We start from the raw sequence: 27,827 nt of genomic DNA, 5'->3' as shown, positions 1-27,827 counted from the left end.
GTGTGTGTGCACGCGCGTGTGTGCCACCAGAGGAGGCAGCAGCAAGAGGCAGGAGCATCGATCCGAAGGAGACGGAGCAGGGAGGGGGACGCTGGGGGCAGACACTCTCCCTCCCGGGCGCGCGCGCGCGCGCACACATACACACATACACACACACACACACCACACAGTCACACACAAACCGTAGGGCCTCGCAGGAAGGGACCCGGCTCCTGTCCCGGAGCCGCCGAGAGTGGCCGGGAAGAGGGGGCGAGTCAGCCGGGAGCCCTGGGTCTCGGTCCCAGGTCCGGGGGCCTGGCGTGCACACCAGCCCGGAGACACCCTCGCAGACACTCGTAGGCGCGCACGCGCACCCTCTCCCCTCCCCCTCGCCTCTCCTCCCGCCGCCTCCCGGCCGGACGATGGATCCCTGCAGATCCCAGGGCTGAGAGCACAGCGCACCGCGCACCGCGCCGAGTCCGGGCGGACAGAGCCAAGGCGAGCGAGCGAGCGAGTGCGCGCGGGCGGGCGGACCGAGCCGAGCCGGGCCGGGCCGAGCGGGCCGCTCCCTGCAGGGCTCTGCGCGGCGTGCCGCGGCGGCCGCCGGCTCCCGCTCCGGGCCATGCGCCCCTCCGCGGATCGGCGCTGAGCCCGCGTCCGGCCCCATACCTCAGGATTGCCGGGTTCCCGAAGCCCCTCAAGGTGGGTCTCTGATCCCCCTGCCTTTGGCTTACGAAGCCAGGACTTTGCTCCCTTCTCGCTTTCCCCAGCTCCTGGGGCGGCTTGGTGGATGGGGAGGGGGGCGGGGGCCGAATAGGGGAATCGGGCTGCATCAAGAAGCTGGACTGGAGGAGTGGGGGTGTTGGGTCCGGGGCGGGGACAGCTCGCTGTCTTAGGGAACCCCCCATGTATCCACCGCGGGTGGCCCTCTCCCCCCTCCCCAAACATACACATATACAGCCTGCGGGTTATGAGAACTAGAGACATCTGCAGGTGAGCACTCAGCCTGGGCCCCTCCCCACCTCCCTGGGGGGTTTCTGGCCCAGGTTTAGCTCAGGAAGGAGGGGAGAGCCCAGCCCTGGGGACACCCTTGACCAGGAGCTCCTGACCCCGGGTTCAGCCCATCTGAGGGAGTCTTCATCTCCAGGATGGGGTGGACATTCCTGTCCCAGAGTGACCCCACATCTAGAGGGAACTCCTGTGTCTGCTTGTGGGAATATTGGGACTTCCCTCTCGCCCTCGGATAACTATGTCTGCTGTCTCCCTTGCCTGGGAAGCTTCTCTGGGAGAACATTCTCCTGGCCTGAGCTGACCCCCAGCCCCTGCATTTGGAGGAACCCTGTGCTGGGACTATGTCCCTGGGCCAGCCACCTCTGGGCTAGCCCACCAGGGAGTCTACTGCCCCAGAGGCAGTGATCCCTGGAGATGGGAACTTCAGATACACACATTTGGAGGGACCCTATATGTACTTTCACCCTCGGACAATGCCAGACTCCCTTCCTCCCCTTCCCTCAGGATCCCCTTGGCCAGGATGGAACTGAAGGCTGAGGAGGAAGAGGTGGGTGGAGTCCAGCCGGTGAGCATCCAGGCCTTCGCAAGCAGCTCCACGCTGCACGGCCTGGCCCACATCTTCTCCTACGAGCGGCTGTCACTAAAGCGGGCACTCTGGGCCCTGTGCTTCCTGGGCTCACTGGCTGTGCTGCTGTGTGTGTGCACGGAGCGTGTGCAGTACTACTTCAACTACCACCACGTCACCAAGCTTGACGAGGTGGCTGCCTCCCAGCTCACCTTTCCTGCCATCACGCTGTGCAACCTCAATGAGTTCCGTTTTAGCCAAGTCTCCAAGAATGACCTGTACCATGCTGGGGAGCTACTGGCCCTGCTCAACAACAGGTGGGTGGCTCTCACCCATCCCCCAGCCGGGTTCCTAGAGTTGCATGCATCCCAGCTCCCAAGCACCCATTCCCTAACTCCATAAAACCCAGACAACCTCCCCCTCCAATCCCCATCAAACCTACCACTCACTGCAAAGGAATTGGGATACTGCTGAGCACTCAATTAAGGGCATCCAATCTTTGATCCCAGCATAGTCCAGACCAGCCCTGCCCCTACCCAGCCTGAGCTGTAAGACATCACCACCCTCTTTGGAGTGACCTTTCCCCACCTTCCTGCCACTATGTCTTGATCTTCTCACTTAGGGGATGGGGACAGATCATCTTTGACAGGTAGAGACTATAAAAGCCATAGCTCCAGCTTTGATCTCTCTGTCACCCCACCCTTACCGCTGTGCTGAGATGCCCAGCCCCCAGGCAGCCACTACAGATCCTTCTGCCTTCTCAGACCCTATGGGGCAGGTCCTCTGGACACGCCCTGCTCTATTCTATGCCTGTGCCCAGACCCACCCTCAGGGCTGGGTGCTGCCCTCCCCCCATTCCCTGGAGGTTGGGTTGACACTGGAGGCCAAACAGAGGCAGGAACCGAAAATCATGCTGATCCATGCGCGGATCACCCCCGGGCTCCAGGTATGAGATACCGGACACACAGATGGCAGATGAAAAGCAGCTGGAGATACTGCAGGACAAGGCCAACTTCCGCAGCTTCAAGCCCAAGCCCTTCAACATGCGCGAGTTCTACGACCGTGCGGGGCACGACATTCGAGACATGCTGCTCTCCTGCCAGTTCCGGGGGGAGGTGTGCAGCGCAGAAGACTTCAAGGTGGTGAGTGAGTCCCCTGGGCGGAGTGTGCGGAGTGAGTCAGCTGGGCCCCAGAGGAGGAGGAGACGAGGAGCAGGCAGTCCTCTCATCCTGCTTGCTCCACTGGGAGAGGAAGCTGTGTGTCCCTGGGGCTCGCAGGGATGTTCAGATGGGGGTGCATTTGTTCTGTGTGAGTGCTGGAGCCTCAGCCTTGTGTCCATGCTATGGCAACAAAGAGAACCCATAGCGCGCAGCACGCACAGGCACACACACAGCCTGGCATGGCCTTGACCCCATCAAGCTTACCTTCTGCGCCAAAGGTGTCAGAGCTGGGGGGTAGGGGCCGAGGACCATCCCCTGGGAGCCGGAAAGAAATGCAGACTTTACCACCCCACCTCTTGATTCAGAATCTGCATTTTAACAAGATCCCTAGGTGACTTGAATTCAAGTTTGAGCACTGTGAAACATGAAAAGTAAGGAAAGCTTTCTGTTAAATAGCCAGATAGGTAATTCTCTCCATGCCACTCCACACACACACACACACACCACGTACACGTACACTGTCCAATTGGGTTACCCCCTTGCCACCAAGAGCCACAGAGCCATACGGTCTGAGGAAGGAGAGATGATTTGGGCTACACGGTCATGGCTGAACAGCAAGCTCCCTTTGCTTCTTAAAATGGAGATGACCCATAGGTGTGCTGCCTTAAAGCCAGCACCCCAGAGAGGGTTAGGGGCACTCTCTGTCCTGGGTGATCCTAAGCAAGTCATACAGGTTCCTGAGGGCATAGAATCAGAAAGAGGCTGGGAAGGGACCAGAGGACCTGGAGCCGTGTTTGAAAAATAACACTGAATGAGAGGACGATGCTGGTAATTCTTCAGACTGCTTTCTAGACTCCTGCCATCCCCTAGATAAATAGCCATATTACCTCTATTTTATGAATGCACAAACTGAGAGGGAGAATGAGCTGCCCCAAGCTCACATAGCTGGTTAGTTACAGATTCAGGATTAGAACGCGTCTCCTTAAGTCCCAGTGCAGTGTGCTCTTTTGTTAACACTGCTGACCCTGGAGTCAGCATATCTACTTCCAATTCTGGCCGCTGCCCTTTGAAAACGCAACCTCCCCTAGGAGCCCCTTGCGCTCCAGGCCTGTCCCCAATTCTCCACTCTCAGAACCTCCCCTTTCTCCCTGCCCATTTTCTTCCCTACTTGCTCGCTTCCTCCTGGCATTATGGGAGCATGAACTGCATTTGTTTGTGTAGAAAGGTTGAGCTTGTGGAAAGGTCATGCTTGTTTTTTCTTGCTGAGGTTACACAAGACTTCACAATTTTTTTTTAATGGAATTAAGTTTTTTAAAAAATATATGTTTTTATTTATTTTAGAGAGAAAGGGAGAGAGAGAGAGAGAACATCGATCGATCAATCGATAGGCTGCCTCCTGCACGCCCCCTACCAGGGATAGGGCAATTGGCCCCGCAACTCAGGCATGTGTCCTAACCCAGAATCCAATCGGAGTCCTCTTGGTGCATGGGTCAATGCTCAGCTACTGAGCCACAACCACCAAGTAGACTTCCCAATCGTTTAAAGCCCTGCTCTACGGACTGGTTTTATGAGCCTTTGTCAGTCCTACCAGACAGAAGTTACATGATCATACAACTTGCTGAGCCAAGCTGATGGGGAGCTTAATGTGATGCAAGAACCACTTTCTTCCCTCTTTTCCTTCCTCAAAACAGGAGAGTCCTGGATTCCCCAGAGCCCTTGACCTAAGGGTTCCCAGGCTCACCAACTATGCTCCCAAGAGAACAGAACTGTTGGTGAAGGTGAAAGTGAAAGCCATGGCCTTCCTCCCAACACACAAGCAGAAGGGACCACCAAGAAAGAGAAAAACCATCCCTCTGTGGATGGTTTGTAGTGTTGGAGGAGGGAGGGAATTGCTTGGCTCAACCTGGGAAGGTGCTAAGGTATAAAATGAGGGTACAGTTAGTCCATAGAGAGTGTTCCATTGCTCCACTCGTCTCTCATGTCCAGAGAGATTCCAAGTGGTGATGCTAAGACATGTTTGGTTTATGGAAATGAAATTACTGGAATGTGATCATTCTATTTTGTCTGAGGGGACAATTCTGGGTTGTCAGATGGAGATATGATTGGTTCAGAAAATTCTGGAGTAATCTGAGTTCTTCCTTTTGCTGGGAAGAGAGACACAGGCCAGGAGCTTGCAGGCACGTCTTGGTCTGGCTTGTCAGGCAAGACCAGGTTTTTGCTGTTTCTGAGCCCTTATCAAAGAAGACCTGACCCTTAATCTGGCTGAACCCAAACCTCTCAGCCCCTTCTTCTACCCTCTCTGGTTGACCCCACTGCCGGATCCTTTCCATGTCAGGAACTCAACCACTTCTGCCCATTGGGATGCTCCTAATGGATGGGACCCATGTTGTGAGTCCATGTCTGACATCTCCCTGGTGGAGAAGGGTCTGGCACTCCTCCAGCTCCCTGGTTCTAAGGGATGCAGACACTCCTTGCCTGATGCTCTGCTCTACTCTCTCACTCTATTTGTCTCTCTCTCTTTCTCTTTGTTAATCCTCATTAGAGAAAGTGGAAGGGAAGGAGGGAGGGGAGAAAGAGAAAAATCGATGTGAGAGAGAGACATAGATTGGTTGCCTCCCACACATGCTCCTACTGGTGCCAGGAATCAAACCTGCAACCCAGGTATGCGCCTTTGACAGGGAATCGAACCCTTGACTCCTCTGTGGGTGTGCAGGCTGACGTTCTAACCACTGAACAACACCAGCCAGGATTCTACCTTCTCTCTTCTCTCCTGGTCTCATAGTGAACAGCTGCCTTTTCATCCTTGCCAGTCCCTGCTAGACCAAAAGGGGTGTATCTACCCACTAGGCAGATGTGACACTGACAGAAAACATCTGTATCGGTTAGAGCTTAGGGGAGACATCTTGGGACCCCTACCACCTCAAGAGCAGAGGTTCTTAACTGGGGGGTCCAAGCCCTGGCTCACAGTGTCTGCAAAATATAGTGTGCATGGACACCAGGTGAACTCCTTTGCAGGTTTCAAAGGGCAACCCTCATCCAACCTATGAGAGGTTGTATGTGAGGGTGTGTGTGTGTGAGGGTGTGTGAGGGTGTGTGTGACTGTGTGTGAGTGCGTGTGAGGGTCTGTGGGGGTCTGTGAGGGTGTGTGTGAGACTGTGTGAGGGTCTGTGTTACTGTGTGTGAGTGTGTGTGAGGGTCTGTGAGGGTGTGTGTGTGAGAGACTGTGTGAGGGTCTGTGTGACTGTGTGTGAGTGTGTGTGAGGGTGTGTGTGTGAGAATGTGTGTGAGGGTATGTGAAGGTGTGTGAGAGTGTTTGTGAGGGTGTGTGAGGGTCTGTGTGACTGTGTGTGAGTGTGTGTGAGGGTCTGTGAGGATGTGTGTGTGAGAGTGTATAGGAGGGTTAGTGAGGGTGTGTGTGAGATTGTGTGAGGGTCTGTGAGGGTGTGTGTGAATGTATGTGAGGGTCTGTGATGGTGTGTGTATGAGAGTGTGTGTGAGGGTCTGTGAGGGTGTGTGTGAGTGTGTATGAGGGTCTGTGAAGGTGTGTGTGAGAGAGTGTGTGTGATGGTCTGTGAGGGTGTGTGTGAGTGTGTGTGAGGGTCTGTGAGGGTGTGTGAGTGTGTGTGAGGGTCTGTGAGGGTCTGTGAGTGTGTGTGAGGGTCTGTGAGTGTGTGTGTGAGGGTGTGTGTGAGTATGTGTGAGGGTTTGTGAGTGTGTGTGTGAGGGTCTGTGAGGGTGTGTGTGAGGGTCTGTGGGGGTCTGTGAGGGTGTGTGCGAGTGTGTTGAGGGTCTGTGAGGGTCTGTGAGGGTGTGTGTGAGTGCGTGTGAGGGTCTGTGGGGGTCTGTGAGGGTGTGTGTGAGACTGTGTGAGGGTCTGTGTTACTGTGTGTGAGTGTGTGTGAGGGTCTGTGAGGGTGTGTGTGTGAGAGACTGTGTGAGGGTCTGTGTGACTGTGTGTGAGTGTGTGTGAGGGTGTGTGTGTGAGAATGTGTGTGAGGGTATGTGAAGGTGTGTGAGAGTGTTTGTGAGGGTGTATGAGGGTCTGTGTGACTGTGTGTGAGTGTGTGTGAGGGTCTGTTAGGATGTGTGTGTGAGAGTGTATAGGAGGGTTAGTGAGGGTGTGTGTGAGATTGTGTGAGGGTCTGTGATGGTGTGTGTATGAGAGTGTGTGTGAGGGTCTGTGAGGGTGTGTGTGAGAGTGTATGAGGGTCTGTGAAGGTGTGTGTGAGAGAGTGTGTGTGATGGTCTGTGAGGGTGTGTGTGAGTGTGTGTGAGGGCCTGTGAAGGTCTGTGAGGGTGTATGAGGGTGTGTGAGTGTGTGTGTGTGTCTGTGTGTGTCTGTGGGGGTCTGTGAGGGTGTGTGTGAGTGTGTGTGAGGGTCTGTGAGGGTGTGTGAGTGTGTGTGAGGGTGTGTGAGGGTCTGTGAGTGTGTGTGAGGGTCTGTGAGTGTGTGTGTGAGGGTGTGTGTGAGTATGTGTGAGGGTCTGTGAGTGTGTGTGTGAGGGTCTGTGAAGGTGTGTGTGAGGGTCTGTGGGGGTCTGTGAGGGTGTGTGTGAGGGTCTGTGAGGGTCTGTGAGGGTGTGTGTGAGGGTCTGTGGGGGTCTGTGAGGGTGTGTGTGAGGGTCTGTGGGGGTCTGTGAAGGTGTGTGTGAGGGTCTGTGGGGGTCTGTGAGGGTGTGTGCGAGTGTGTTGAGTGTCTGTGAGTGTGTGTGAGGGTCTGTGAGGGTGTGTGTGAGTGTGTGTGAGGGTCTGTGAGGGTCTGTGAGGATGTGTGTGAGGGTCTGTGGGGGTCTGTGAGGGTGTGTGTGAGGGTGTGTGAGGATGTGTGTGAGGGTCTGTGGGGGTCTGTGAGGGTGTGTGTTGAGGGTCTGTGAGAGTGTGTGTGAGTGTGTGTGAGGGTCTGCGAGGATCTGTGAGGATGTGTGTGAGGGTCTGTGGGGGTCTGTGAGGGTGTGTGTGAGGGTCTGTGAGGGTGTGTGTGAGTGTGTGTGAGGGTCTGTGAGGATCTGTGAGGGTGTGTGTGAGGGTCTGTGAGGGTGTGTGTGGGGGTCTGTGAGGGTGTGTGTGAGGGTCTGTGAGGGTGTGTGTGAGGGTCTGTGAGGGTGTGTGTGAGGGTCTGTGAGGGTCTGCGAGGATCTGTGAGGATGTGTGTGAGGGTCTGTGGGGGTCTGTGAGGGTGTGTGTGAGGGTCTGTGAGGGTGTGTGTGAGTGTGTGTGAGGGTCTGTGAGGATCTGTGAGGGTGTGTGTGAGGGTCTGTGAGGGTGTGTGTGAGGGTCTGTGGGGGTCTGTGAGGGTGTGTGTGAGGGTCTGTGAGGGTGTGTGTGAGTGTGTGTGAGGGTCTATGAGGATCTGTGAGGATGTGTGTGAGGGTCTGTGGGGGTCTGTGAGGGTGTGTGTGAGGGTCTGTGGGGGTCTGTGAGGGTGTGTGTGAGGGTCTGTGGGGGTCTGTGAGGGTGTGTGTGAGGGTCTGTGGGGGTCTGTGAGGGTGTGTGTGAGGGTCTGTGGGGGTCTGTGAGGGTGTGTGTGAGGGTCTGTGAGGGTGTGTGTGAGGGTCTGTGAGGATCTGTGAGGGTCTGTGAGGGTGTGTGTGAGTGTGTGTGAGGGTCTGTGAGGGTCTGTGAGGATGTGTGTGAGGGTCTGTGGGGGTCTGTGAGGGTGTGTGTGAGGGTCTGTGAGGGTGTGTGTGAGGGTCTGTGAGTGTGTGTGTGAGAGTGTGTGTGAGTATGTGTGAGGGTCTGTGAGTGTGTGTGTGAGGGTCTGTGAGGGTGTGTGTGAGGGTCTGTGGGGGTCTGTGAGGGTGTGTGTGAGGGTCTGTGAGGGTCTGTGAGGGTGTGTGTGAGGGTCTGTGGGGGTCTGTGAGGGTGTGTGTGAGGGTCTGTGGGGGTCTGTGAGGGTGTGTGTGAGTGTGTTGAGGGTCTGTGAGGGTCTGTGAGGGTGTGTGTGAGTGTGTGTGAGGGTCTGTGAGGATCTGTGAGGATGTGTGTGAGGGTCTGTGAGGGTGTGTGTGAGGGTCTGTGAGGGTGTGTGTGAGGGTCTGTGAGGGTGTGTGTGAGGGTCTGTGAGGGTGTGTGTGAGTGTGTGTGAGGGTCTGTGAGGATCTGTGAGGATGTGTGTGAGGGTCTGTGAGGGTCTGTGAGGGTGTGTGTGAGGGTCTGTGAGGGTGTGTGTGAGGGTCTGTGAGGGTGTGTGTGAGTGTGTGTGAGGGTCTGTGAGGATCTGTGAGGATGTGTGTGAGGGTCTGTGGGGGTCTGTGAGGGTGTGTGTGAGGGTCTGTGAGGGTGTGTGTGAGGGTCTGTGAGGATCTGTGAGGGTGTATCTGCTCTGGAGGACGGTTTGGGGGCTATGGGAATGGCATACTCTCAAACATCCTAGCTCAACCTCAGGGGACAGACTGGTGGTCACAGTGTTTGACAGGTCCAGCCCCAGCTGGGCTGAGTCCGCTTGGGAGAGTGGGGTGATAATGGGAAACCTGGGCTAAATCCGGGAGGAACAGGTTGGAAACTCTTTGAGACTGAAGAGGCAGAGGGCAATGGGGAGATGTCCCCACAGCAGCTGGGCTGGGTAGGCCTCAGGAGCTCTCTTCTGAGCAACCAAAAGAGCAACCAGAGGCCCACCCACAAGACTCTCTCTGCCCTGGCCACCTCCTCCCTTCATGGTGGGGTGCTTGGTTGCCAGCGCAACAAGGGCTCCACTCTCCCACCCCACCTCGATGCCATCCAGGCCAAGGCAGGGCAGGGGTTCCATGGAGGGGGTCTGGGGGCGCAGCTGTCTGGCAGTGCCTGGGTTGGGCTGGGGGAGTGAGCACAGTCGCAGCTGGTGCCAGCCTCCAGCTGCACCTTATCTGTCCCTGGCATTGGGAGCGGCAATGTGGCTGGAATGCTGAACAGCACCAAGGGGAGGGGGCTGGCAGATGGTTGCCCAGTCTGCCCTATGCCACCCCCTCCGCCAGCTGAGACCCAGAGCCTCTGCCTGGGGGAGAGAGAAACGGAATTCATTTCTGAACCCTGGAACAGAAGGAAAGGGAGGGCAGAGACTGGAAATCCTAGGGGTGGGTGTGTAGTGGGGATAGTATGCTCCCTCAGGAGGGGATGGAATTGGGGCACAAAGGATTGGGGGACAGGAATCCATGAGGGGCCCCTGTGGGGCCCCCAGGACTCTGGAGGAGGCAGGAATCCCCCAGAGGAGAGGTGGAGAGAAGAGGATGCACACAGAAATCCCCCTGGGGTTCTGGAGGAGGACAGGAATCTCCTGGAGCACCTATGGGGGTGAGATGCTGGTAGAAGAGGTGGGTGGAGGTTGGTGATTTGGGGACCCAGAGGGGAGGGAGAAGTCCTCTCACAGCAAGCAGAGCTGGATCACAGGGTCCAGGGGGAGCCAGGACTAGCAGGGAGCTACCTTATCCCCAGGGTTGGCTCTGCCCCTTCACTGACACCCCTCACACCCCAGCCCTTAGCAGCTCAGATCAGGAGTCCCTGGGAGGGCCCACCCTTACTACCTGGGTCTGCTCCCTCCAGCTAGGTAGGGAGTGGGGGGGCTGCTGAGGGGGAAGGCTGCCCAGACTGCCACACACACAGAGAAAGGGGGGGTCATGGGCAACTCCACCTAGAGGCCTGGTGGTCTTTATGGGTGAAAGGGGCTCCGACAGGGGAGCATGCACGGATTGCAGAGGGATGGGAGAGCCTGGAATGGAGAGGTTAACTTCGGAGGAGAGGCACTCCGGACCTAGGGGTTCTTGGAACTTCCTCCAGCCTTATCCTTCCCTTATCCTCCCCTTCTCTCCTTCCCTCCCTGAGTTGAGAAGAGACAAGTACAGCCAGTTGCAAGAATCCAGGGGACCCTAGATTGAAGGGTCTCTCTCTCTCTCTCTCTCTCTCTCTCTCTCTCTCTCTCTCTCTCTCTCTCTCTCTCTCTCTTTCTCTCTCTCTCCTACACTTACACATCCCCTTGGCTAACTTAGTTTCCTCTCTCACCTCTACCCTCCCCTAGCATTTCTGACTCCACCCCTCTCTCAGATTATTGTCAGCTAAGAGGCTGCTCTAAGTTAATTGATCTCCGGGCTGTTGGCTAAAGTAATAGGGAATTGATGTGAGTTACTGAGTGCCTCTGGGGGCAGAGCAGGAAGGGGCGGGAAGCAGCACCTCCAAGGACCTTTCTCCTGCCCCAGCCTTTGGGCAACTGCAAGGTATGGCCCTGTTACCCCTGGTGCGTGTGTCCGGGAAGCAGAGGGGAAGCCCTCAGCGAGGGCGATGGTTCTGTTGTGGGTGGGAGTTGCTTCTGAGCATGATTAAACTTTGTGGAAGACAGTTCTAATTCTGGGGGGTGGTGAGGGAGGCTGACTATTAGGCAGGAGGTGTGTCAGTCTCCACTTGATTTATTCTTGTGACAGAGCCCCTTCTGAGTGCCAGGCTCAAGCTGGGTGGTGAACAGGTAGAGCCTGTCCCTGCCCTCAGGGAGCTTAGAGTGAAGGGCAGTGCCCAGGCAGCTCAGAGCTGAGAGGGTGGGCAGCACTAACAGAAGCCTTGGGAGAAAGGAGTAACGCGCCAGGGATGAAAGGCTCCTCAACATCGAGGTGGAGTCCTTCCAACCTTCCCAGCCCAGCTCAGCTATTCAGAAACTCCAGGTTAGTAGAACGTGTGGCTTCTCCCCACGCCAGCCCAGCTGATGGCCAGCCCAGTCCTCCCTAGCAAGGGTTATTGCCCTCCTTTGCCGGGCCCCTTAGGCACAAGCCTTCCCTCGCTGTATGTCCGAGGTGGCTGCTCCAGGAGCCTCTGCCCTCTGACTGAGGACCTTCCAGTCAGGACCTTTGCGTGGGAATTCTGGGAGGCAAACTGGGAAGCAGACTGCAAGAATGAGAAGTGGTACCTAGTTCGGGTGGAGAGTGAGGCTGGGTATTGGCATTCCTGGGTTATGCTTTGGGAATAGTTTCATATGCTCCATTTCGGAGCTTCTAGGGCCAATTTCCTGTAGATTGTTAAATTATTCTTTGCCAAGGGGCAGCCCCTCCTTCAGCCGCTGGGACTCTGGCTAAAACCATGCCGGCCCATGTGTAGAACGGATGTGCAGTACCGACTGTCTTGGACACGTGGGACAGACATCTTCCTCATGGAAAATTTTTAAATGAGTATGAAACTACTGTGTATTCACCTTGAGGGCAAGTTCCCTTAACAAACTGTAAGACAGAGACTCTGCTACCCCAGGCAGTCCCAAGGCAGAGGGAGGGCAACTTGTGATTTTTCTGAACTCCCGAGTTCTTGGAAAGAAAATCCTATCCAGCCCCTCTCATCTGCATCTTCTCAATGCCTCTGACAGTCCTGGGGGCCTGGGAGGTTGGGCTGTATAGGTGTGTGTGTGTGTGTGTCCAATTGGTGTGTCACATCATCGTGCCAGCCTGGGAACGTCCCCAGGGGAGAGACTGCTGCAGTGGCTTTGACCATGGACAGCAGCCAACTCAGGCTCCCTGCATGTGTGCCCCATGTGTGCAAGCACACATGTGCACCTCAGTGTGCATGCCTGAGTGGGAGACTGTGGATGTAGATTAGGGTGTGAAGTGGATGTGTGTGGATGTGCTTGGAGGCATGCAGCTCACTTTGTGTGGCTGTGGGAGGGAGCTTGTGTGTGGAAAACCTCTGGTTGCATGCAGAGCACATACCAGCAAAATTAATCATCTCTTTCCATCTCACTTTGCAATTAACAGATTCCCTTTACTTTAGCTCATGCGACCCTCATAAGTCTGGGAGGCAGGAACATTTTAATACCTTCCTTTGAAAGATGAGGAAACTGAGGCTCAGAGGTATTCGATGCTTGCTCCAGGTCATGCAGCCAGTAGATGACAGAGTAGGACCTTGACTTCAGATCTTCTAAGTCCAGGTTCTTTGTGTGTGACTCTAGGAGCCAGAGTGTGGTGTGTGGTGAAGAGTGCTCTAGGCACCCCTGCTGTGCACCCTCTGGGAAGAAGCTGTGGGTGCAGCAGGAAGGGAAAGGATTCCGGGCCTCAAGTTGAGCACACCAAGTCTTTTGATTCCTCTGCCTTTTCCCTGCTCCCTTTGACCAAGTCCAGCCTTAGACGAGCCCACCGCAGCTTTCCTCAGGGCAGCTCCAGGACAGCTGGGCTCTACCAGAGGAAGTCACACAACAGACCAGCTTGGAAGCTCATTGTGTTCATGACCAACATCCTTAAATGGGCTGCAGTGCTGCCTGGCAACCCCACTGTGTTTTCCTGGTCAACTTGCTCTCCCCAATGATTACTGCAAACTTCTAGACTCTTCTCAAATAGCCACCTTCCTGCCCCCTCTCACCTTCAGCAGATGACCTTGGCTCCCGCTTCACCGAGATGATAGAAGCCTCTGACAAGGTCTCCTGCTTTCTCTGGGAACCAACCCCCGAGGGGAACATCCATCTTATCTAGGCTGAAATCTCCACCAATTCTTTCCTTCTGTTCGCCTTCTCCCTAAAGGTACTGCTTCTCCTCCTCTCCAGTCAGGCTCTCCCTCTCCTGTGGAACCTTCACATTGATACTGAAACATGCTTACGATTCTCCCATCTTGAATTATATTGCTATGACACTAACATTTACTGAGCACTTACTGTGCATCAGGCTGTAAGGTTAAGATAAAAACCAAAATACAGATGTCTGCACTCCACAGCCCCTGCTAACTCCCACATACACTATGTCTCTGCTTCCTTTCACAGGCAAAATTCTTAAAAGTGATGTATGTATTCCACTGTCTTCATTTTTTCATCTCTAATCCACTCCAGGCTGCATCTCTCCTGCCCCAGCACTTCACCAAAATGGTTCTCACCATGTTGCCAAATCCTACAAACATTTTTTTATCCTTGATCTCTCAATAACATTCAAAAAGGTTGACCATCACCTCTTTTTTGTCAACTATTCTCTTTCCTGACAACCATACTCTCTCAGGCTTCCTCCTTTGTCTAGCCACTCCTTCTGTCTCTTTGCCAGTTCATTCTCCCGTTTGACCATTAAATGTTGGCACTACTCAAGTCTCAGTCCCAAGCCTTCCTCTTCTTTAAAATCATGAGGTGGTATGATTTAATGGTAGAACGATGAATTTTTCATTAGTATTTTTTTATGTTGCTGTATCTTACAATGTAATATTTTATATATTCCATTGGTGTGTATTTACATTGGTTTAAAGGTGTAAGACATTTCCAGCACCCCAGGAAGTTCCTCCAGACCCTTCCCTAGTCAATGCTGCTGCATAAAAATTAACCTTTATTCTGACTGCTGTCAGTATAGAGACTTGTCCCCTGGTCTTGAACTTATACAGTGTATTCCCTCTTATGTCTGTTTTTTTTCCTTATAATTGTGTCTGTGACATTCAGTGTCATTGTTGTGTGTTGCAGTAGTTCTTTTTCAGTGCTGTGTAGTATCTCATTATACAAATATACCACATTTTATTTTTTAAAATAAGATTTTTAAAATTGATTTCAGAGACAGAAAGTGAGAGGGAGAGAGAGAGAAACATCAATGATGAGAGAAAGTCATTGACTGGCTGCCTCCTGCACACCCCTACTGGGGGTTGAGCTCGCAACCTGGGCATGTGCCCTGACCTGGAATCAAATTATGATTTCCTAGTTCATAGGTTGATGCTCAACCACTGAGCAACACCAGCCAGACATTCCTTCTTATTCTTTAGATTGCAAGTCAAACGTCACTTCTTCAGAGAGACCTTTCTTGATTACCTGTCTGCGTCAGATTCCTTATCATTCACCCTCATAAAATCAGTTTTTCATAACTTATCATAGCTTTTAATTCATATTCATTTTTGTGATTTAAAAAAACTGATGTCGGTCTCCCCCATTAGACCGTAAGCTCATTGACGGCAGGATCCCGGTCCTTTATGTGTTCTCCCTGTGTCCTCAGCACACAGACCCTCAGGAAATATTTGATGAGTAAATGAAAGGACAGAGAAGAAAGGGATTTGGAGAAGAAGAACTTAATTCTAGTCTCAAGCCCTCTACTTGCTCTCCATGAGTCTTTTTTTTAAAAAAATATATTTTATTGATTTTTCACAGAGAGGAAGGGAGAGGGACAGAGAGTCAGAAACATCGATGAGAGAGAAACATCAATCAGCTGCCTCCTGCACACCCCCCACTGGGGACGTGCCCGCAACCAAGGTACATGCCCCTGACCAGAATCGAACCCGGGACCCTTCAGTCTGCAGGCCGACGCTCCATCCACTGAGCCAAACCAGTCAGGGCTCTCCATGAGTCTTGAAGAGGTCGCTATGCCTCAGTTTCCTCATTTGTCAAATGGGGGTGAAATTACTCAACCTGCTTATTTCACTGGATTGTGTAAGGATCCCGTGAGCTATCATTTGAAAAGCATGAAACATTCCACAGATGTGAGGGATGATTGGAGTTCAGAGAGAAATGTAGAGAAAGGCAGAACCCACTGAGGGAGCACTCACAGCTTAAGAGAGACTGTCGTGGGAGTGGCGTGGGGAAGGGCACCTCCGTGGACAGAGCATTCAGAATTTAGTGCTGTTCTGCATGTGTGTCTGCTTGGCCACCTCCCTGGGGCCCTCTGTGTATGTTTGGGGGTCTGTGTGTGCTGCTTGCCTCACCTCCCATTATTGTGAGAAATTTGGATTTGTCTACTGGAACGAGCTGAGATAGGAGAGGATGTTAGAAGGTGGACGAGGAAGAGCAGTTAGGGTGTGTGTTACGTTTGTTGTCCGCAAGACGGCTGTGTGTCTATACGTAGAGGTGTGTGGGTGTGCGCAGTGGGTCTTTGTAGTGGTGTGGGGAAGCAGTGTCCAGCCATGCCAGATTGGCGGTCCTCTGAAGCTGCTCTGTGTGCACGCCCTTCTTCCACACTGGAAGCTTCCCCTGCCTTAGTTTCCTCCTTTTGGAAGTCCAATCTACTTCCCCTGCCAGGACATCTGAAGGCAGGAACACTGCCCTCTAGTGGGTGTGGAACATATGGCCAGCCAAGCCTCAACCTAGGCTGCCCCTCCTCCAGCCCAAGGCTGGAACCCACCTCTCAAACCCAGCCTGAGGACATGCAAAGTCCGACAGCTGAGGTCTGGTGGGCAGGATGAAAATGCACACAGGGCAGGAAACAGAGAAGGAGCCCATGGCTGCACACAGAAGCATGAGGACAACAGCTGGAGGTGGGGTCTCTCTTCATCTATCTCTGGTTGCCCAGCGTGTTCCTGGTCTTTCTTGGTTCCTGTTTCTCCACTTGGTCCTTGGGTCCTGCTCTTTCATCCTCAGCCCCTGTGAACATGCTGTTCGCTATCATGCCTGAAGGGCCTTGAGCAAAACGGACCTTTTAGTCTGTTCCCTGGGTGGGCACTGACTATGCCCTGTGGAGTCAGGGAAGGCTTCTTGGAGGAGGTAATGTATGAGTAGGGTCTTGAAATATGAGTAGTTCTTCAGATGGAGTCCAGAGAAGGCATGGAACTATGGATAAGCCTGGTGAGTCTGCAGAATGGGAGAAGGGCATGGTGGCTGGATGATGCACTGGGTGAAGGGGAGGTGAGGATGGAAGGTAAATTGCAAAGGCCTATGGGGTTGAATTGACTTTCACCAAGAGGCACTAAGGAATGAGAGGAGGTCTTTAAGCAGGAGAATGGTCACAATTACATAGCATGGACTGAAAATGGGGAAACACTGCAGGGATGGAGGTGGGGGGAAGACCCATTGAAAGGCTGTTGTTTGGGCAAAAGAGGAGGAGGCCAGTCTGAGGGCAATGGCAGAAGGATGGAGAGGGGCCAGATCTCAAAGGCTGCTCTTCTCTGGGGCCTCTGTGTCCCTGGCAGCAAAGCTGAGGCTAAAGGTCCCACATCAGTCAGTTCTGCTAGAACTTGGCACCCTGCCTTCCATCCCAACACACTCCAGGGTCTCTGCATGCAAATGGAGAAGGAAGATGTGTAGGAGCAGGGAGGGAGGGGACAGGAGGGGGAAGGGAACGAGGCCTGGGGCTGTGGGTCGGTTAAGGAGTGGTAAGGCCCAAGTAGACTTGTCCGACCCCCACTGCTCCTCCTCTGGCCCTGCAGAGGAAGGGTTAATATGTGTCACCTCCCTCCCTCCCCTCCTCAGGTCACCTTCTAGGCCCTGGAGACTTGGCTGGTGGCTCAAGTTCCTCAACCAGTGGCCCTGAGTAATCAGAGCCCACAGAGGGGCCGGGGGCCTGGGGGAAGGGAATGAGAAATTGGGGACAACAGGGGCCTCAGAGACTGAGGGGCTGGGGGCATCTGTGAGGCTGAGGGTTTTGGGGGTTACCTAGGTTGGTTCCCAACACTCCCCACCTGATCCAGGACCCAGTCTTGGCTCTGATCTCAGTTTCTTCCACCCACCAGAAGAGAATTCCTAGAACTCCTCTCCTGGACTGTTGGGCGGTGGGCGGGGTGGGGAAGGGGGAGGGGTGATCTATTAAGAAGCTTTTCAGCTGCAGGAGATGGGGTCCCTCCCCCTAGTTCTGGGAACTGGCCATAAATGAGTCTGTGGTCAGTGAGAGACCTGTGCTAATGGAACCTGGGCTGCCCCCCAAGCCACAGAGGGAATGGAAGAGGGGAAAGTGACCTAAGTACAGCTCAGCATCAGGGTGGGGAGGGTGCTGACCTGAAGCAGAGATGGGTGAGGGGACTGAGCAGAGGAGAAATGGGGTCAGGGACTGGCTGGAGGGAAATTGGAAGTCAAGGGAGTGTGATTGCAGGAGAATTGGGGGTTCAGGAAATAACTGAAAGTAAATTGGGGTCAGGACAGTGATTGAAAGGAAACGGAGAATCAAAAGGAATAAGTAGAAGAGAACTGGGGTAGAATGGTATATTGGGAGAATTGGGGAGTCAATGAAATAATTGGGGGGATTGTGAGTCAGGGGGAATTAGAGGTCTGAGAGACTGCAAGAGAGTGTGGGGGCTCAGATATGCCAGAGGCCTGGCTGGACCGGGGGCGGGGGGATGAGGGAGAGGACCCTGAATTGGGATGGGAAGGCTGAGGGGATGCTGAGGAACAGATTGGAGGATGAGAGGGAGCTTGAAAGTGTGTGTGTGTGTGTGTGTGTGTGTGTGTGTGTGTGTGTGTGTGTGTGATGGGGAGGAGCAGGGACTTTTGCTGGCTTGGCAGAGAGAGCAAGGCAAGGGACTATCTAGGTCCCATCTCACCTGGAGAGGTGGATACCAGGAGCCCCTAGGATTTTCCAGATTTCCATTCTGTCTTCAACCCTCTCCTTCCTGCTGGAGCCGGTGATAAAAAAAAGGGGGGCTCCAGGCCCCCTCCTCTCCATCAGCCTCCCTTTCACTCTGCCTTCAATTATTCATCAGCCCAGACACCCGCCCTCCCTGGCTGGGCAGGCCGATCCTCTCTCCATGCCCCGCCCCAGTTCAGCCACACTGCCACACAGGCCCTGATGAGGAAGGACACGGCTGGGGCCAGCCCTTGGCGGAGACCTGGCAGGAGGGCTGGTGGCTGGCCCTGCCAGACCCTGCCTGGGATCACATCTCCTTCACCTTTCTCCTGCCAATCCCCTGGTGCCAGGAAGCCCCTGGTGAAGATGCCAATCCAGATCTTCTGCTCTGTGTCATTCTCCTCTGGAAAGGAGGCCCCTGGACCCTTGGGAGATGTTCAGGGGCAGCAGCAGCAGCAGCAGCAGCAGCGAGACAGCTCAGAATCAGAAGAAGAGGAAGAAGAGAAGGAAAAGGAGGCACCCAGGAAGGAGGCCAGAGAGGGGGATTTGCCCGAGGACTTGGTGGCCTTTGCCAGCAGCTGCACCCTCCATGGTGCCAACCACATATTTGTGGAAGGGGGTCCAGGGCCGAGGCAGGCCCTGTGGGCAGTGGCCTTTGTCCTGGCACTGGGGGCCTTCCTGTGCCAGGTAGGAGACCGAGTTGCCTATTACCTCAGCTACCCTCACGTGACTCTGCTGAACGAGGTGGCCACCTCGGAGCTGGCCTTCCCGGCGGTCACCCTCTGCAACACCAATGCCGTGCGGCTGTCCCAGCTCAGCTACCCTGACTTGCTCTACCTGGCCCCTATGCTGGGGATGGATGAAAGTGACGACCCTGGGGTGCCCCTTGCCCCCCCAGGGCCCGAGGCCTTCTCTGGGGAGCCTTTTAACCTGCACCGCTTCTACAATCGCTCCTGCCACCAGCTGGAGGACATGCTGCTCTATTGTTCCTACTGTGGGGGGCCCTGCGGCCCTCACAACTTCTCAGTGGTGAGTGGAGACCCATGCCTGGCGTGGCACCCGAGAGTGTCTGCCTTGGCTCACCCTAACCCACTGGGGCTAGGGCTGGCGGGTCCTGCTCCTCCCCCACCTCACCTGGACCACCCACCCTCTGTGACGTGTCTCAGAGTGGCCTGGCCAGGGCTCACCCAGGAGCCCCTGGGTCTGGAGCTGGGTTTCTAATCTCAGTACCGCTCTTCCTGTTAAAATACTAAAGAATATCGTGCTAGTTGGTAATTAGTTGCTGCCCAGCAGGTGGGTGCCTGGGCCAGGCAGTAACAACTTTGACTATCATCCCTGGACTGGAGCTGGGGCAGGTGCCACTGATTTCTGGAGGTGGAAGAGTGTGGAAGGGAGGCGGAGCAGCCCTCATCTCCACCCACCACACCCTCATCCGCAGCTCCTGTGGCAGGGACTTCACCGCATCCTCCCTTGGCCTTACTGTGTTCCTCCTACAGTGTGTGCGTGCGTGCGTGTGTGTGTGTGTGTGTGTGTGTGTGTGTGTGTGCGCGCACACACACATGTTATTCTGAGGGAGGATAACAGGCCTCCTTTAAATCCCCCCCACCCCACCCCCAGCTCCAAGTGGCCAGGGACCCTCTTCTCCGGGAAGCCCTCATTGGGAGAATCAACCTCCTTGCCATTCTGGAGTCTAAGGCCTTTCCTGCGGAGGAAACCCATCTTTTCCCCAATTCAGCTTCCAGTTCTGTCTGACCAGGTGCCAGATGCCACGCCCTCCCTCCCACACCCCTCCCCCTCGGTCCCCAACCTCCTTCCTAGTGCAGGAGCAGGTGGGTGTCATCATATCGGTGCATCGCAGAGTGACTGCAGACAGATTGGTCCACTGGGCCTCAGACAGGCCAGGACATCTAGCAACAGGGGACGAGGAAGGGATCAACTTGGCTTCCTTCTTCTGAACCGGGGGTAGAACAGACACTTCTCACGCAGAACCACAAGATGGCAGCAGCAGCCCACCAGCCAGCAGCACAGCTCTCTGAGCCAGGGCCAGGCTGGACCAGCGCGCCAAGCCCCTGGGAGCTCCTCACATCCCAGGTGGAGGGCTGTGTGTCCAGCCTGGAACCTGAATGCCACGGGACCCAGTAGGAGCTGTCGAGTTCTCTTTCCACCTCATCTTGGGACCTCGCTCCCCAAATGGGGGACAGCATGTTTTCTTTTCTGGAGGGGGAGAAAGAGGTTGTTCTAGGAAGGCGGGAGGGGGCAAGGACTCTACTCCGAGTAGCCCCTCTCCCCCTGCCGCTTCAGTCTGGCCAGACACTCTGTCTCTCTCGTTCTCTGGGCTGTGCCTGTACTCACCTATGACTCGCGCCAGCAGCCGTAAAACACACTCACTCCATTTGTGGGAACCTGGGGCCATTCAGGGAAGCTGTGGAGAAAGGGCCATAGAGAATTGGCTCACTCCTCTCTGGCGGATAAGGGCTGCTCTTGGGGGTGGAGTGGAGAGGCTGTCCCCGGGCGGGGGCGGGGGGGGGGCGGGGAGGGAGATGTGTCCAGAGGCCCTGACAGTCCTGCACGAGCATTGCCAAATGTGCCAGGCCCTGGCTGCTCAGCGCCTGGTGCCGAGAGAAGAGCTGCTGGTGTTGGGTGAGCCCGGTCCTTGGCATGGCAACTGGGTTTACTTTCAGGTTCTGGTGATAATGGGACAATGATGAACACGAGGGGCTAATGGCCTGAGGACACTAAAAAGCTTCACTTGGTTTGGAGGAGGGTCTTGGGGAGAGGGACCCTCAGATGGCTGGGATGGAATCCAAGGGTAAGGCAGTGGTGGGATCCCGATGTCGGAGGTGTCTGTGTCAGGGTTCCCGCAGGAATAAGATGGCCACTCAGATAGCTCAACTGAAAAGAATTTAATGAGGCCTGTTCACAGAGCGTTGGGCAGAGTTAAGGAAACCAACAAGGGGCCTGAGGCCCCCGGCAGTAGTGGGCCATTGTCCCACGCAGGCTGAAGGGGCACAGGCGGCAACCGGCTGGGCAGGGGGTCCTCCGGGCAGGATTGTCACCGAGGGTCAGCCACTGCCAGAACTCTCAGCGACATGAGGCGTGGGAAGGAGAGGTGCCCCATCTCTCCCTCCTTCTGCCCCCTGATCCCTTACCGATGCCACCCAGTGGCCAAACCCAACCGGAAACCTATCCAGGTAGCAAAGGAGCCCCCACAGGGCTCAGCTTTCCGGTGCACACAGCAGGGCAAAGGAGGGCAGAGAACGGGTGGGAACAAAGGCGAATGGCGAATGGGCTGCACAGGAGGAATCAGTCCTGAAGGGCACTGCAATTCCAGCAGCGGGGGCAGTCGGGGACAGCCCTGGGTGGGCAGGGGGTGCAGGCAGGGCTCTCAGGCTCTTCGCCCGCCCCTGCCAGGTCTTCACACGGTATGGAAAGTGCTACACGTTCAACTCTGGCCGAGATGGGCGTCCACCGCTGAAGACCATGAAGGGTGGGACAGGCAATGGACTGGAGATCATGCTAGACATCCAGCAGGACGAGTACCTGCCTGTATGGGGGGAGACTGGTATGTCATCCCTCAGGGGCCCCTCCCCACGGTTCCAGGCCTCAGCCTCTGCCAGGGGACTCCTGGGTTCTACTGTGGGACCTGAGGCAGGCCCTGGGCTCTCCTCCCTTCCTCCCAGCATCTCCCCATTTCCTTCTCCGATGCCACCTGACTGACTGCCACACTCACATTTCTCCAGCTCCCCCTTCCTGGCTCAGTTGCTCTCCAAGGTAACCAGCCATCCCTCTCCATCAGTGGCTGCCACTCGCTCTATAAATAACTCCCTCTCTTGGGCTGCTTCTTGTCTGTCTGGTCTCAGGGGCCTTGGGGCAGAGAGAGATGGGGGAGAAGGGAGAAAAGGAGGGGGAGAAATGGAGAGCATCTGAGAAAGAATTGGAAACACCAATGTGCATAGCCGAAGCCAGGTAAGAAAAAAGTGTACAGGATGCAGGAGTCATCAGGGCAGCCTGGGGCTGGTGAACCCAGAAGGAAGCTAGGGATGGGCTGGAGTCCCATAAACGATCCCTCCGGTCCCAGTGTGTGCTGTGCTTATTCCCCAGAGAGGCAGGATGTCCCAGCTCTGGAGGAGATTAGGGAATCAGAAGCCTTCTCAACACCCTCTCCCCTCATTCCCTTAGACGAGACGTCCTTCGAAGCTGGCATCAAAGTGCAGATCCACAGTCAGGATGAACCTCCCTTCATCGACCAGCTGGGCTTTGGTGTGGCCCCAGGGTTCCAGACCTTTGTGGCCTGCCAGGAGCAGAGGGTGAGAGGCCACAGGAGGATGGTCCTGGGGCGGGGGGTGTTCAGGATGGAGCGGTGGGCCGTCACTGACAGGAGGGGCAGATGAGCGAGAGCCTGGGTAGCGATCTGACTAGTGAGAAGCACGAATGAGCTGATAAACTGGGATGTTCTCTAAACTCTAAGACGCTCAGAGGCTGTGGAGGGAGAGGGGCAGGATGCCTGAGTTCTGCATCCTGTTAGAGAATCCATCAAGGTGACTGGGGGAGAAGTCTCCACACCCCCCAGCTCCCCGGCTCTCCCAGCAGCTCATCTACCTGCCCCCGCCCTGGGGCACCTGCAAAGCTGTTACCATGGACTCGGATTTCTTCGACTCCTACAGCATTACCGCCTGCCGCATCGACTGTGAGACCCGCTACCTGGTGGAGAACTGTAACTGCCGCATGGTGCACATGCCAGGTCAGGCCCCAAAGCTCCAAACACAGTCCTGGGGCCCCTCAGCCTATCCTGCCCCTCACCAGCTCCCCATGCATATCAACCTCCTACCACCATGGAAGGAAGACCAGCTGGCTTCTCCCTCCCCCAGTTCCAGCCCTCATTCTCATAGATGAGACGTCCACCCCATACCCATATGTCTCGGTACCGTATTTCCTGCCTGTTCCCATAGAGATGGGTGGGAAGGGTCCAGGAGGAGTGGACTGTGGGGAGGGTCACCTCCAGGACAGACTGGGGGGTAGCTAGTCCCACCCTCTCCTCTTCCAGCTTCTAGACCTTTGTTACAACCCCTATCATGGAGCCCTTTAAGATTCATCCTACACCACTGTCTTTTCTCCTCTGTAGGGGACGCCCCATATTGCACTCCAGAGCAGTACAAGGAGTGTGCGGATCCTGCTCTGGGTGAGCGACCCTGCCCTGGGGCGGTCTGGGGGAGGGAAGGAGGGGCAGCCAGCCATATGCACCAGGGTTTCAGACCAAGCTCCCAGAAACTTCAAATAACTCCTGGATCAAGCATCACCGGAAAGCTCCTGTGTCTGACTTTAGCAAGGCTGGGAATTGCATCTCTAAAGGCCCTCGTGAAAAATGGACCAGGGTCATCTGGGAGGGGCCCTCACTCTCTCTCCTCAGCAGCTCAGCTGGTTGACTCCCAAGGTCTCTGAGGGAATGAGATATAGGACTAGGAAATACCCCTGGGAGGCTGGTGAGGGAGGGCACAGGGCCGAGGTGAAGAAAGAGAAGGGGGCTCAGGGTTCCTTTGGGCAAGGCCAGGATGTGCATGTGGGAAGGTGCTGGCAGAAAGGCACCACTCAACTGGTGCCTCTCACCTGGCTGGGCACAGACTTCCTGGTGGAGAAGGACCAGGAGTACTGTGTGTGTGAAATGCCCTGCAATCTGACCCGCTATGCCAAGGAGCTGTCCATGGTCAAGATCCCCAGCAAAGCATCAGCCAAATACCTGGCCAAGAAGTTCAACAAGTCTGAGCAGTACATAGGGTAAGGGCTATGGCTCTGCAGGGTGGGGGCTCTTGGGCTAGGACTGTGAGGGGTGTCAGCAGGCTTTGGTGGGGGCCAGCAGACAGGAGGAAGTTGAATCTGGGGTGAGGAAAGATCAAGTCGGAACAAGCAGGGAAAGTGCCTCTTTCTCCTTCCTCCTCACCTCATCCTGTTTTCATTCTCCTTGCTGTATCTGGGATCACCTCGCACTTGCTAGTGTATGGAGCATCTTTTTGTATATGCCATCCCATTTAATCCTCACAACAACCCTAAAAGGCAGGTATCCCCATCAGCATCTCATTTGATGGATATGGAGACTGAGACTTGGAGGATAACTTATGAAAGTTACCTAGCTAGTAAGGGACAGAGATGTGACTTGAACCTAGGTCTCCTTCCCCAACCCCTTTGCAGGGAGAACATCCTGGTGCTGGACATTTTCTTTGAAGTTCTCAACTATGAGACCATTGAACAGAAGAAGGCCTATGAGATTGCAGGGCTCCTGGGTGAGCTGCTGATGGCACCTGTCCCCTTCCCATGTCATGGGCATGGTGTGACACCCTCCCACCCAAAGCAGGCTGCTCACCTCTGTCCCATGAGCTCTTCCTCCTCAACCATCCCCGGGGCCTTTCCCCAAATGTTGTTGTCTTGGTATGTGGTGGAGGGAGGGGACTGAGCCTTCTCTTAGGGCAAATAGGAAGAGATAGGCCTGGTCATGAATGGGGAACTATTTCATACACCCTTGAACATTTGCCTAGAGAATAAGGGTGTTGGGGTATTTTATAAACAATTTTTTTTCCTGAATAACACCTATTTGTTTTAAGAAAAGTAGAAAAAAAAAAAAACACAGAAAAGCATGGAGGAGAAAATAAAACCCCCCATCAGAATCACTCTGTGCTCCTTCTATGCAAAGACTATCTATCCTTCCACAATTTTGACTTGCCTGCCCCTGTCCCAGTGGGCTCTGCCGCTCCCATGGTGTCTTGACCCTACTGACCTCCCTGTACCCCCCTGCAGGTGACATTGGGGGCCAGATGGGGCTGTTCATTGGCGCCAGCATCCTCACGGTGCTGGAGCTCTTTGACTACGCCTATGAGGTAAGCGAGGGGGGGGGGCGTGCCAGACAGGGGCCATGGGAGGAGTGGGGTTCCAGGCCACCCACACACCCACTCACCACCCCACATGTCCCAGGTCATTAAGCACAAGTTGTGCAGACGAGGGAAGTGCCAGAAGGAGGCCAAAAGGAGCAGCGCAGACAAGGGTGTGGCCCTCAGCCTGGATGACGTCAAAAGACACGTGAGGGAGCCAGAGATGGGTGCCCCCCACCCTGCCCCTTCCCCATCACCCCTGGACCACCCCTTGCTACCTTTTCTCCTTTGCCTCCCCATGCCCTAGTACCATCTGTCAATAACCAGTCCCTGTCTTGTGCCATTCCTCCAGAACCCATGTGAGAGCCTGCGGGGCCATCCTGCTGGGATGACGTATGCTGCCAACATCCTACCTCACCATCCGGCCCGAGGCACTTTTGAGGACTTTACCTGCTGAGCCCTGCAGGCCACTGTACCAAAGGCCTAGATGAGGAGGGCTAGAAGAGCAAGGGGGCCCTCAAGTGCCCTCCCCACATCTGCCCTGGGGACACCCTCCCCCTCCCAAGGCAGCCCCCCACTCCTGGGGAGTCCTTTCCTCTTGTCTGTGGTGAGGAAGGAGTCTTGACCATAGAGTACTCTCCCTGTCTCTACCCTATTCTTTTTATTTTTAACAAAACTAATCTAAAAAAGAAACTAAAAAGAGAGAACTGGGCAAGTGACCTCAGGCTGCCCCTCTCTGCTCCATGCTGCCTCCCCCAGCTCCCAGCCTGAATTCTGTCTGTCTGGCTGTCTGTCATCTGAGTGTCCACTTACATTCTGCTGCCACCAGTCACCAAAGCCCCCTCCTGGGCGGGGATGGGGGGGGGCGTGGAGGGGATCATTCGGATCTGGAATTTGGCCCTAAACCAGAGAATGTACCTTGAAGGGAGGGATAGTGGTGGTGGGGGGCTTCCCCAGCCTTAAGAGACCCTCATAGCCCAGTGACCACCTCCCAACCCCAAGTCTCCAGGCAGGAACTAAGTCCCGCCCCCTACCCCCACACATACACCATGTGAAGTCACTAGGGAGGTGGGGGTAGGGATCCCCTGAAGAAGTGGAGATGGGGACAAGATGTGGCCCTGGTGCTGTAGGCCACATCCTGATACCTTACAAGTTCACCCCCACCCCAGAGCTGCTAGACAGAAATCCCAAGAGGCAGCCTCCTCTACTATCCCATAAAAGATCCAGCTGGTTGGCTTCCAGCTCAGGGAGAGGGGCACTGGTCCCGCTCCCAGGGGCCCCTGCAGAGGGCCACATCCATAAATTTTCTTATGGAATTCTCCCAAGTCCTCTTTCCCAACTTCATTTGCTTCTCTCAACAACCTCATCTGCATTTTCTATTTCTATATGATACAGACTCTATATTGCTATATCTCTGTATATACTTTCCCCTAACTCTGTCTGTCTCTGCCCCATCCCCTCTTGTCTCTAAGAACCATCCTCCCACCCCAAGTACCCCTTCCCATGTTTCTGCTCCCTCCCTGGTCTCTGAATGCCTTCACCTGTATAAAGAGTTGGACTCTCTCCCCTGGTGTCTGTACTGTGTACACACATCCCTCTGAGAAGCACAAGGAGACGACACGCGCATTGTAACCTTCGCACTGTCTCGGTGGCGACATAAAGGAAGCTGTGAATCACAAGCTCTGCCTCTTTCTGGCCTCACCCTCTCCCCCTAACCCGGGCATTCTCTGTCCTCCCTGTAGCCTTAACGTTCCCTCCCCTGCTCCTCCCACCCCGGCGTCCTCTGTAAGGCTGCCTGTGGCCTCCCACGGGAAGGAACTGATACAGAGACAGCCCCCACCCAAGGGAGGGAGATCTGCTCTGCACACCAAGCCAAGGGCTCAAAGAGAGAGCGAGCTATGGATCAGTGACTCCTTTGATGGAGCAGTGGGGTGCTGACAGGCAGAGCTGAGGTCTTCCCTCAGTGGCCTTTCCCTCCTTCTAGGGCCCAGTCCCCTTTCCTCATCTGATACCCAAACCCATCACTTATATTTTCTGGTGAGGTATGGTTTGGTAGTGGGAGGAAAGAGAGGGGAAGTTGAGCGCTATTCCTACCTTAAAGAGAAATTGAGTGAGATGGAGGGCCTGCTGTGCCCCTTCCACTAGGCGGTCCTCCCAGGCCAGGGCCCTGCCCCTTCCCAGGCCTTCTCTGCCCAGCCTTCTCTTGGTCTCCAACCCCAGAACAGGACCTGTGGCAGGTCACCTGTGCATTGACCTGGAGCTGGAGGGTGAGGCTATAAGATCTTTGGGAACTTTAGTTCCTAGTAATTCCTTAGAGAGCAGTTCTCTCCAGAGGGAAATAGGAGCAAGGCCTGGGGGTGTGCACGGGATGGAGAACAGCAGGCAGGGCTATGGGTGACGCATGCCTCTGGTCTAATAAACTGGGTTTCAACCACTCCTTTTCAGTGTCTTCTTCTCTTATCTGAATAGCATTTAAGCCTTCCCATTAAGTGCCTAGAGCTAAGCTTGGTTTAGGGCCAAACAATCAGGGGAGGAATAAGGAGGCTTGAGCAGGGAGACCCTGATCCTCCTGGGATGAAACTGGCTGGCCATCACACCAGGAATGGTTTGAACCACTGGACAGGAAAAGAGGGCGGGGTCTAAGGCAACAGAGATCCCAAAGAGACGTCCTTGCACAAAAGGATGCTTTGGAGAGGAGGCAGGGTCAAATTTTAAAATAAACTTAAAATTTGGAAGCAGGTTAGGTTAAAAGTCAGGGAATTAGTTGGGTTGAAGTTCTAATGAGGTTGTTACTGAGGCACTTTTTCTGTGGAATGAGCCGCAGGTAATGTATAAGCTAGAAGATGTGGATTCTGGGCTTTGGCTTTGCTGCTAACCTAATGACCTTTGCCAAGTCAATTACTCTGAGTTCAGCTTTCCCGTCTGTAAAATAGAATAAACAGTGCGTTCTCCTCTTCAGTCCCTCGGACTTCTACAGCAGTAAGAGAAGGGAACGAACAACCCAAGCGCTTTGGAAAGTTGAACACACTGCGCCAAGAAGAAGCCGTTCCACCACCACGGTCCTCATCAGAGCGCTGGGCTGGGGCCGGGGTCCTCCTTT

At 54.9% G+C, this 27,827-nt stretch overlaps 2 protein-coding genes across 5 annotated transcripts in view; one reads left to right on the top strand and one right to left on the bottom strand.

Annotated features, from left to right (window-relative positions):
* The window catches only part of RACGAP1 (Rac GTPase activating protein 1), a gene marked incomplete at its 5' end in the record, with an annotated part of 69,549 nt that extends 68,903 nt beyond the window's left edge, over positions 1 to 646 (bottom strand). The window contains one exon of the mRNA XM_080659179.1: positions 183 to 646. Within this exon, the coding sequence (XP_080515305.1) occupies positions 183 to 646 (464 nt within the window). The remainder of the gene's footprint in view (positions 1 to 182) is intronic.
* Positions 146 to 27,158, top strand: ASIC1 (acid sensing ion channel subunit 1; the record flags this gene model as incomplete). 4 transcript variants are annotated; one of them, XM_080659185.1, is made up of 12 exons in its annotated part: positions 146 to 681; positions 1,495 to 1,872; positions 2,502 to 2,697; positions 21,282 to 21,432; positions 22,050 to 22,177; positions 22,461 to 22,611; positions 22,993 to 23,049; positions 23,489 to 23,642; positions 24,054 to 24,145; positions 24,657 to 24,736; positions 24,831 to 24,935; positions 25,080 to 27,158. In XM_080659185.1, the coding sequence occupies 11 exons, from the start codon at positions 1,511 to 1,513 to the stop codon at positions 25,182 to 25,184; spliced, it is 1,581 nt and encodes a 526-aa protein (XP_080515311.1). In that variant the 3' UTR covers positions 25,185 to 27,158. The 4 variants fall into 4 exon arrangements, with proteins under 4 accessions (XP_080515311.1, XP_080515310.1, XP_080515309.1 ...); XM_080659184.1 differs by having other exon boundaries at positions 544 to 681; positions 22,458 to 22,611; XM_080659183.1 differs by lacking the exons at positions 146 to 681; positions 1,495 to 1,872; positions 2,502 to 2,697 and adding an exon at positions 18,237 to 18,899.
* Between the last annotated feature and the right edge of the window lie 669 nt (positions 27,159 to 27,827).

This window comes from Plecotus auritus (assembly GCF_963455305.1).
Source record: "Plecotus auritus genome assembly, chromosome: 3".
Lineage (NCBI taxonomy): Eukaryota > Metazoa > Chordata > Mammalia > Chiroptera > Vespertilionidae > Plecotus > Plecotus auritus.
Note: the sequence above shows the minus strand (reverse complement) of the source record. Positions and strands in the feature narration are given on the sequence as shown.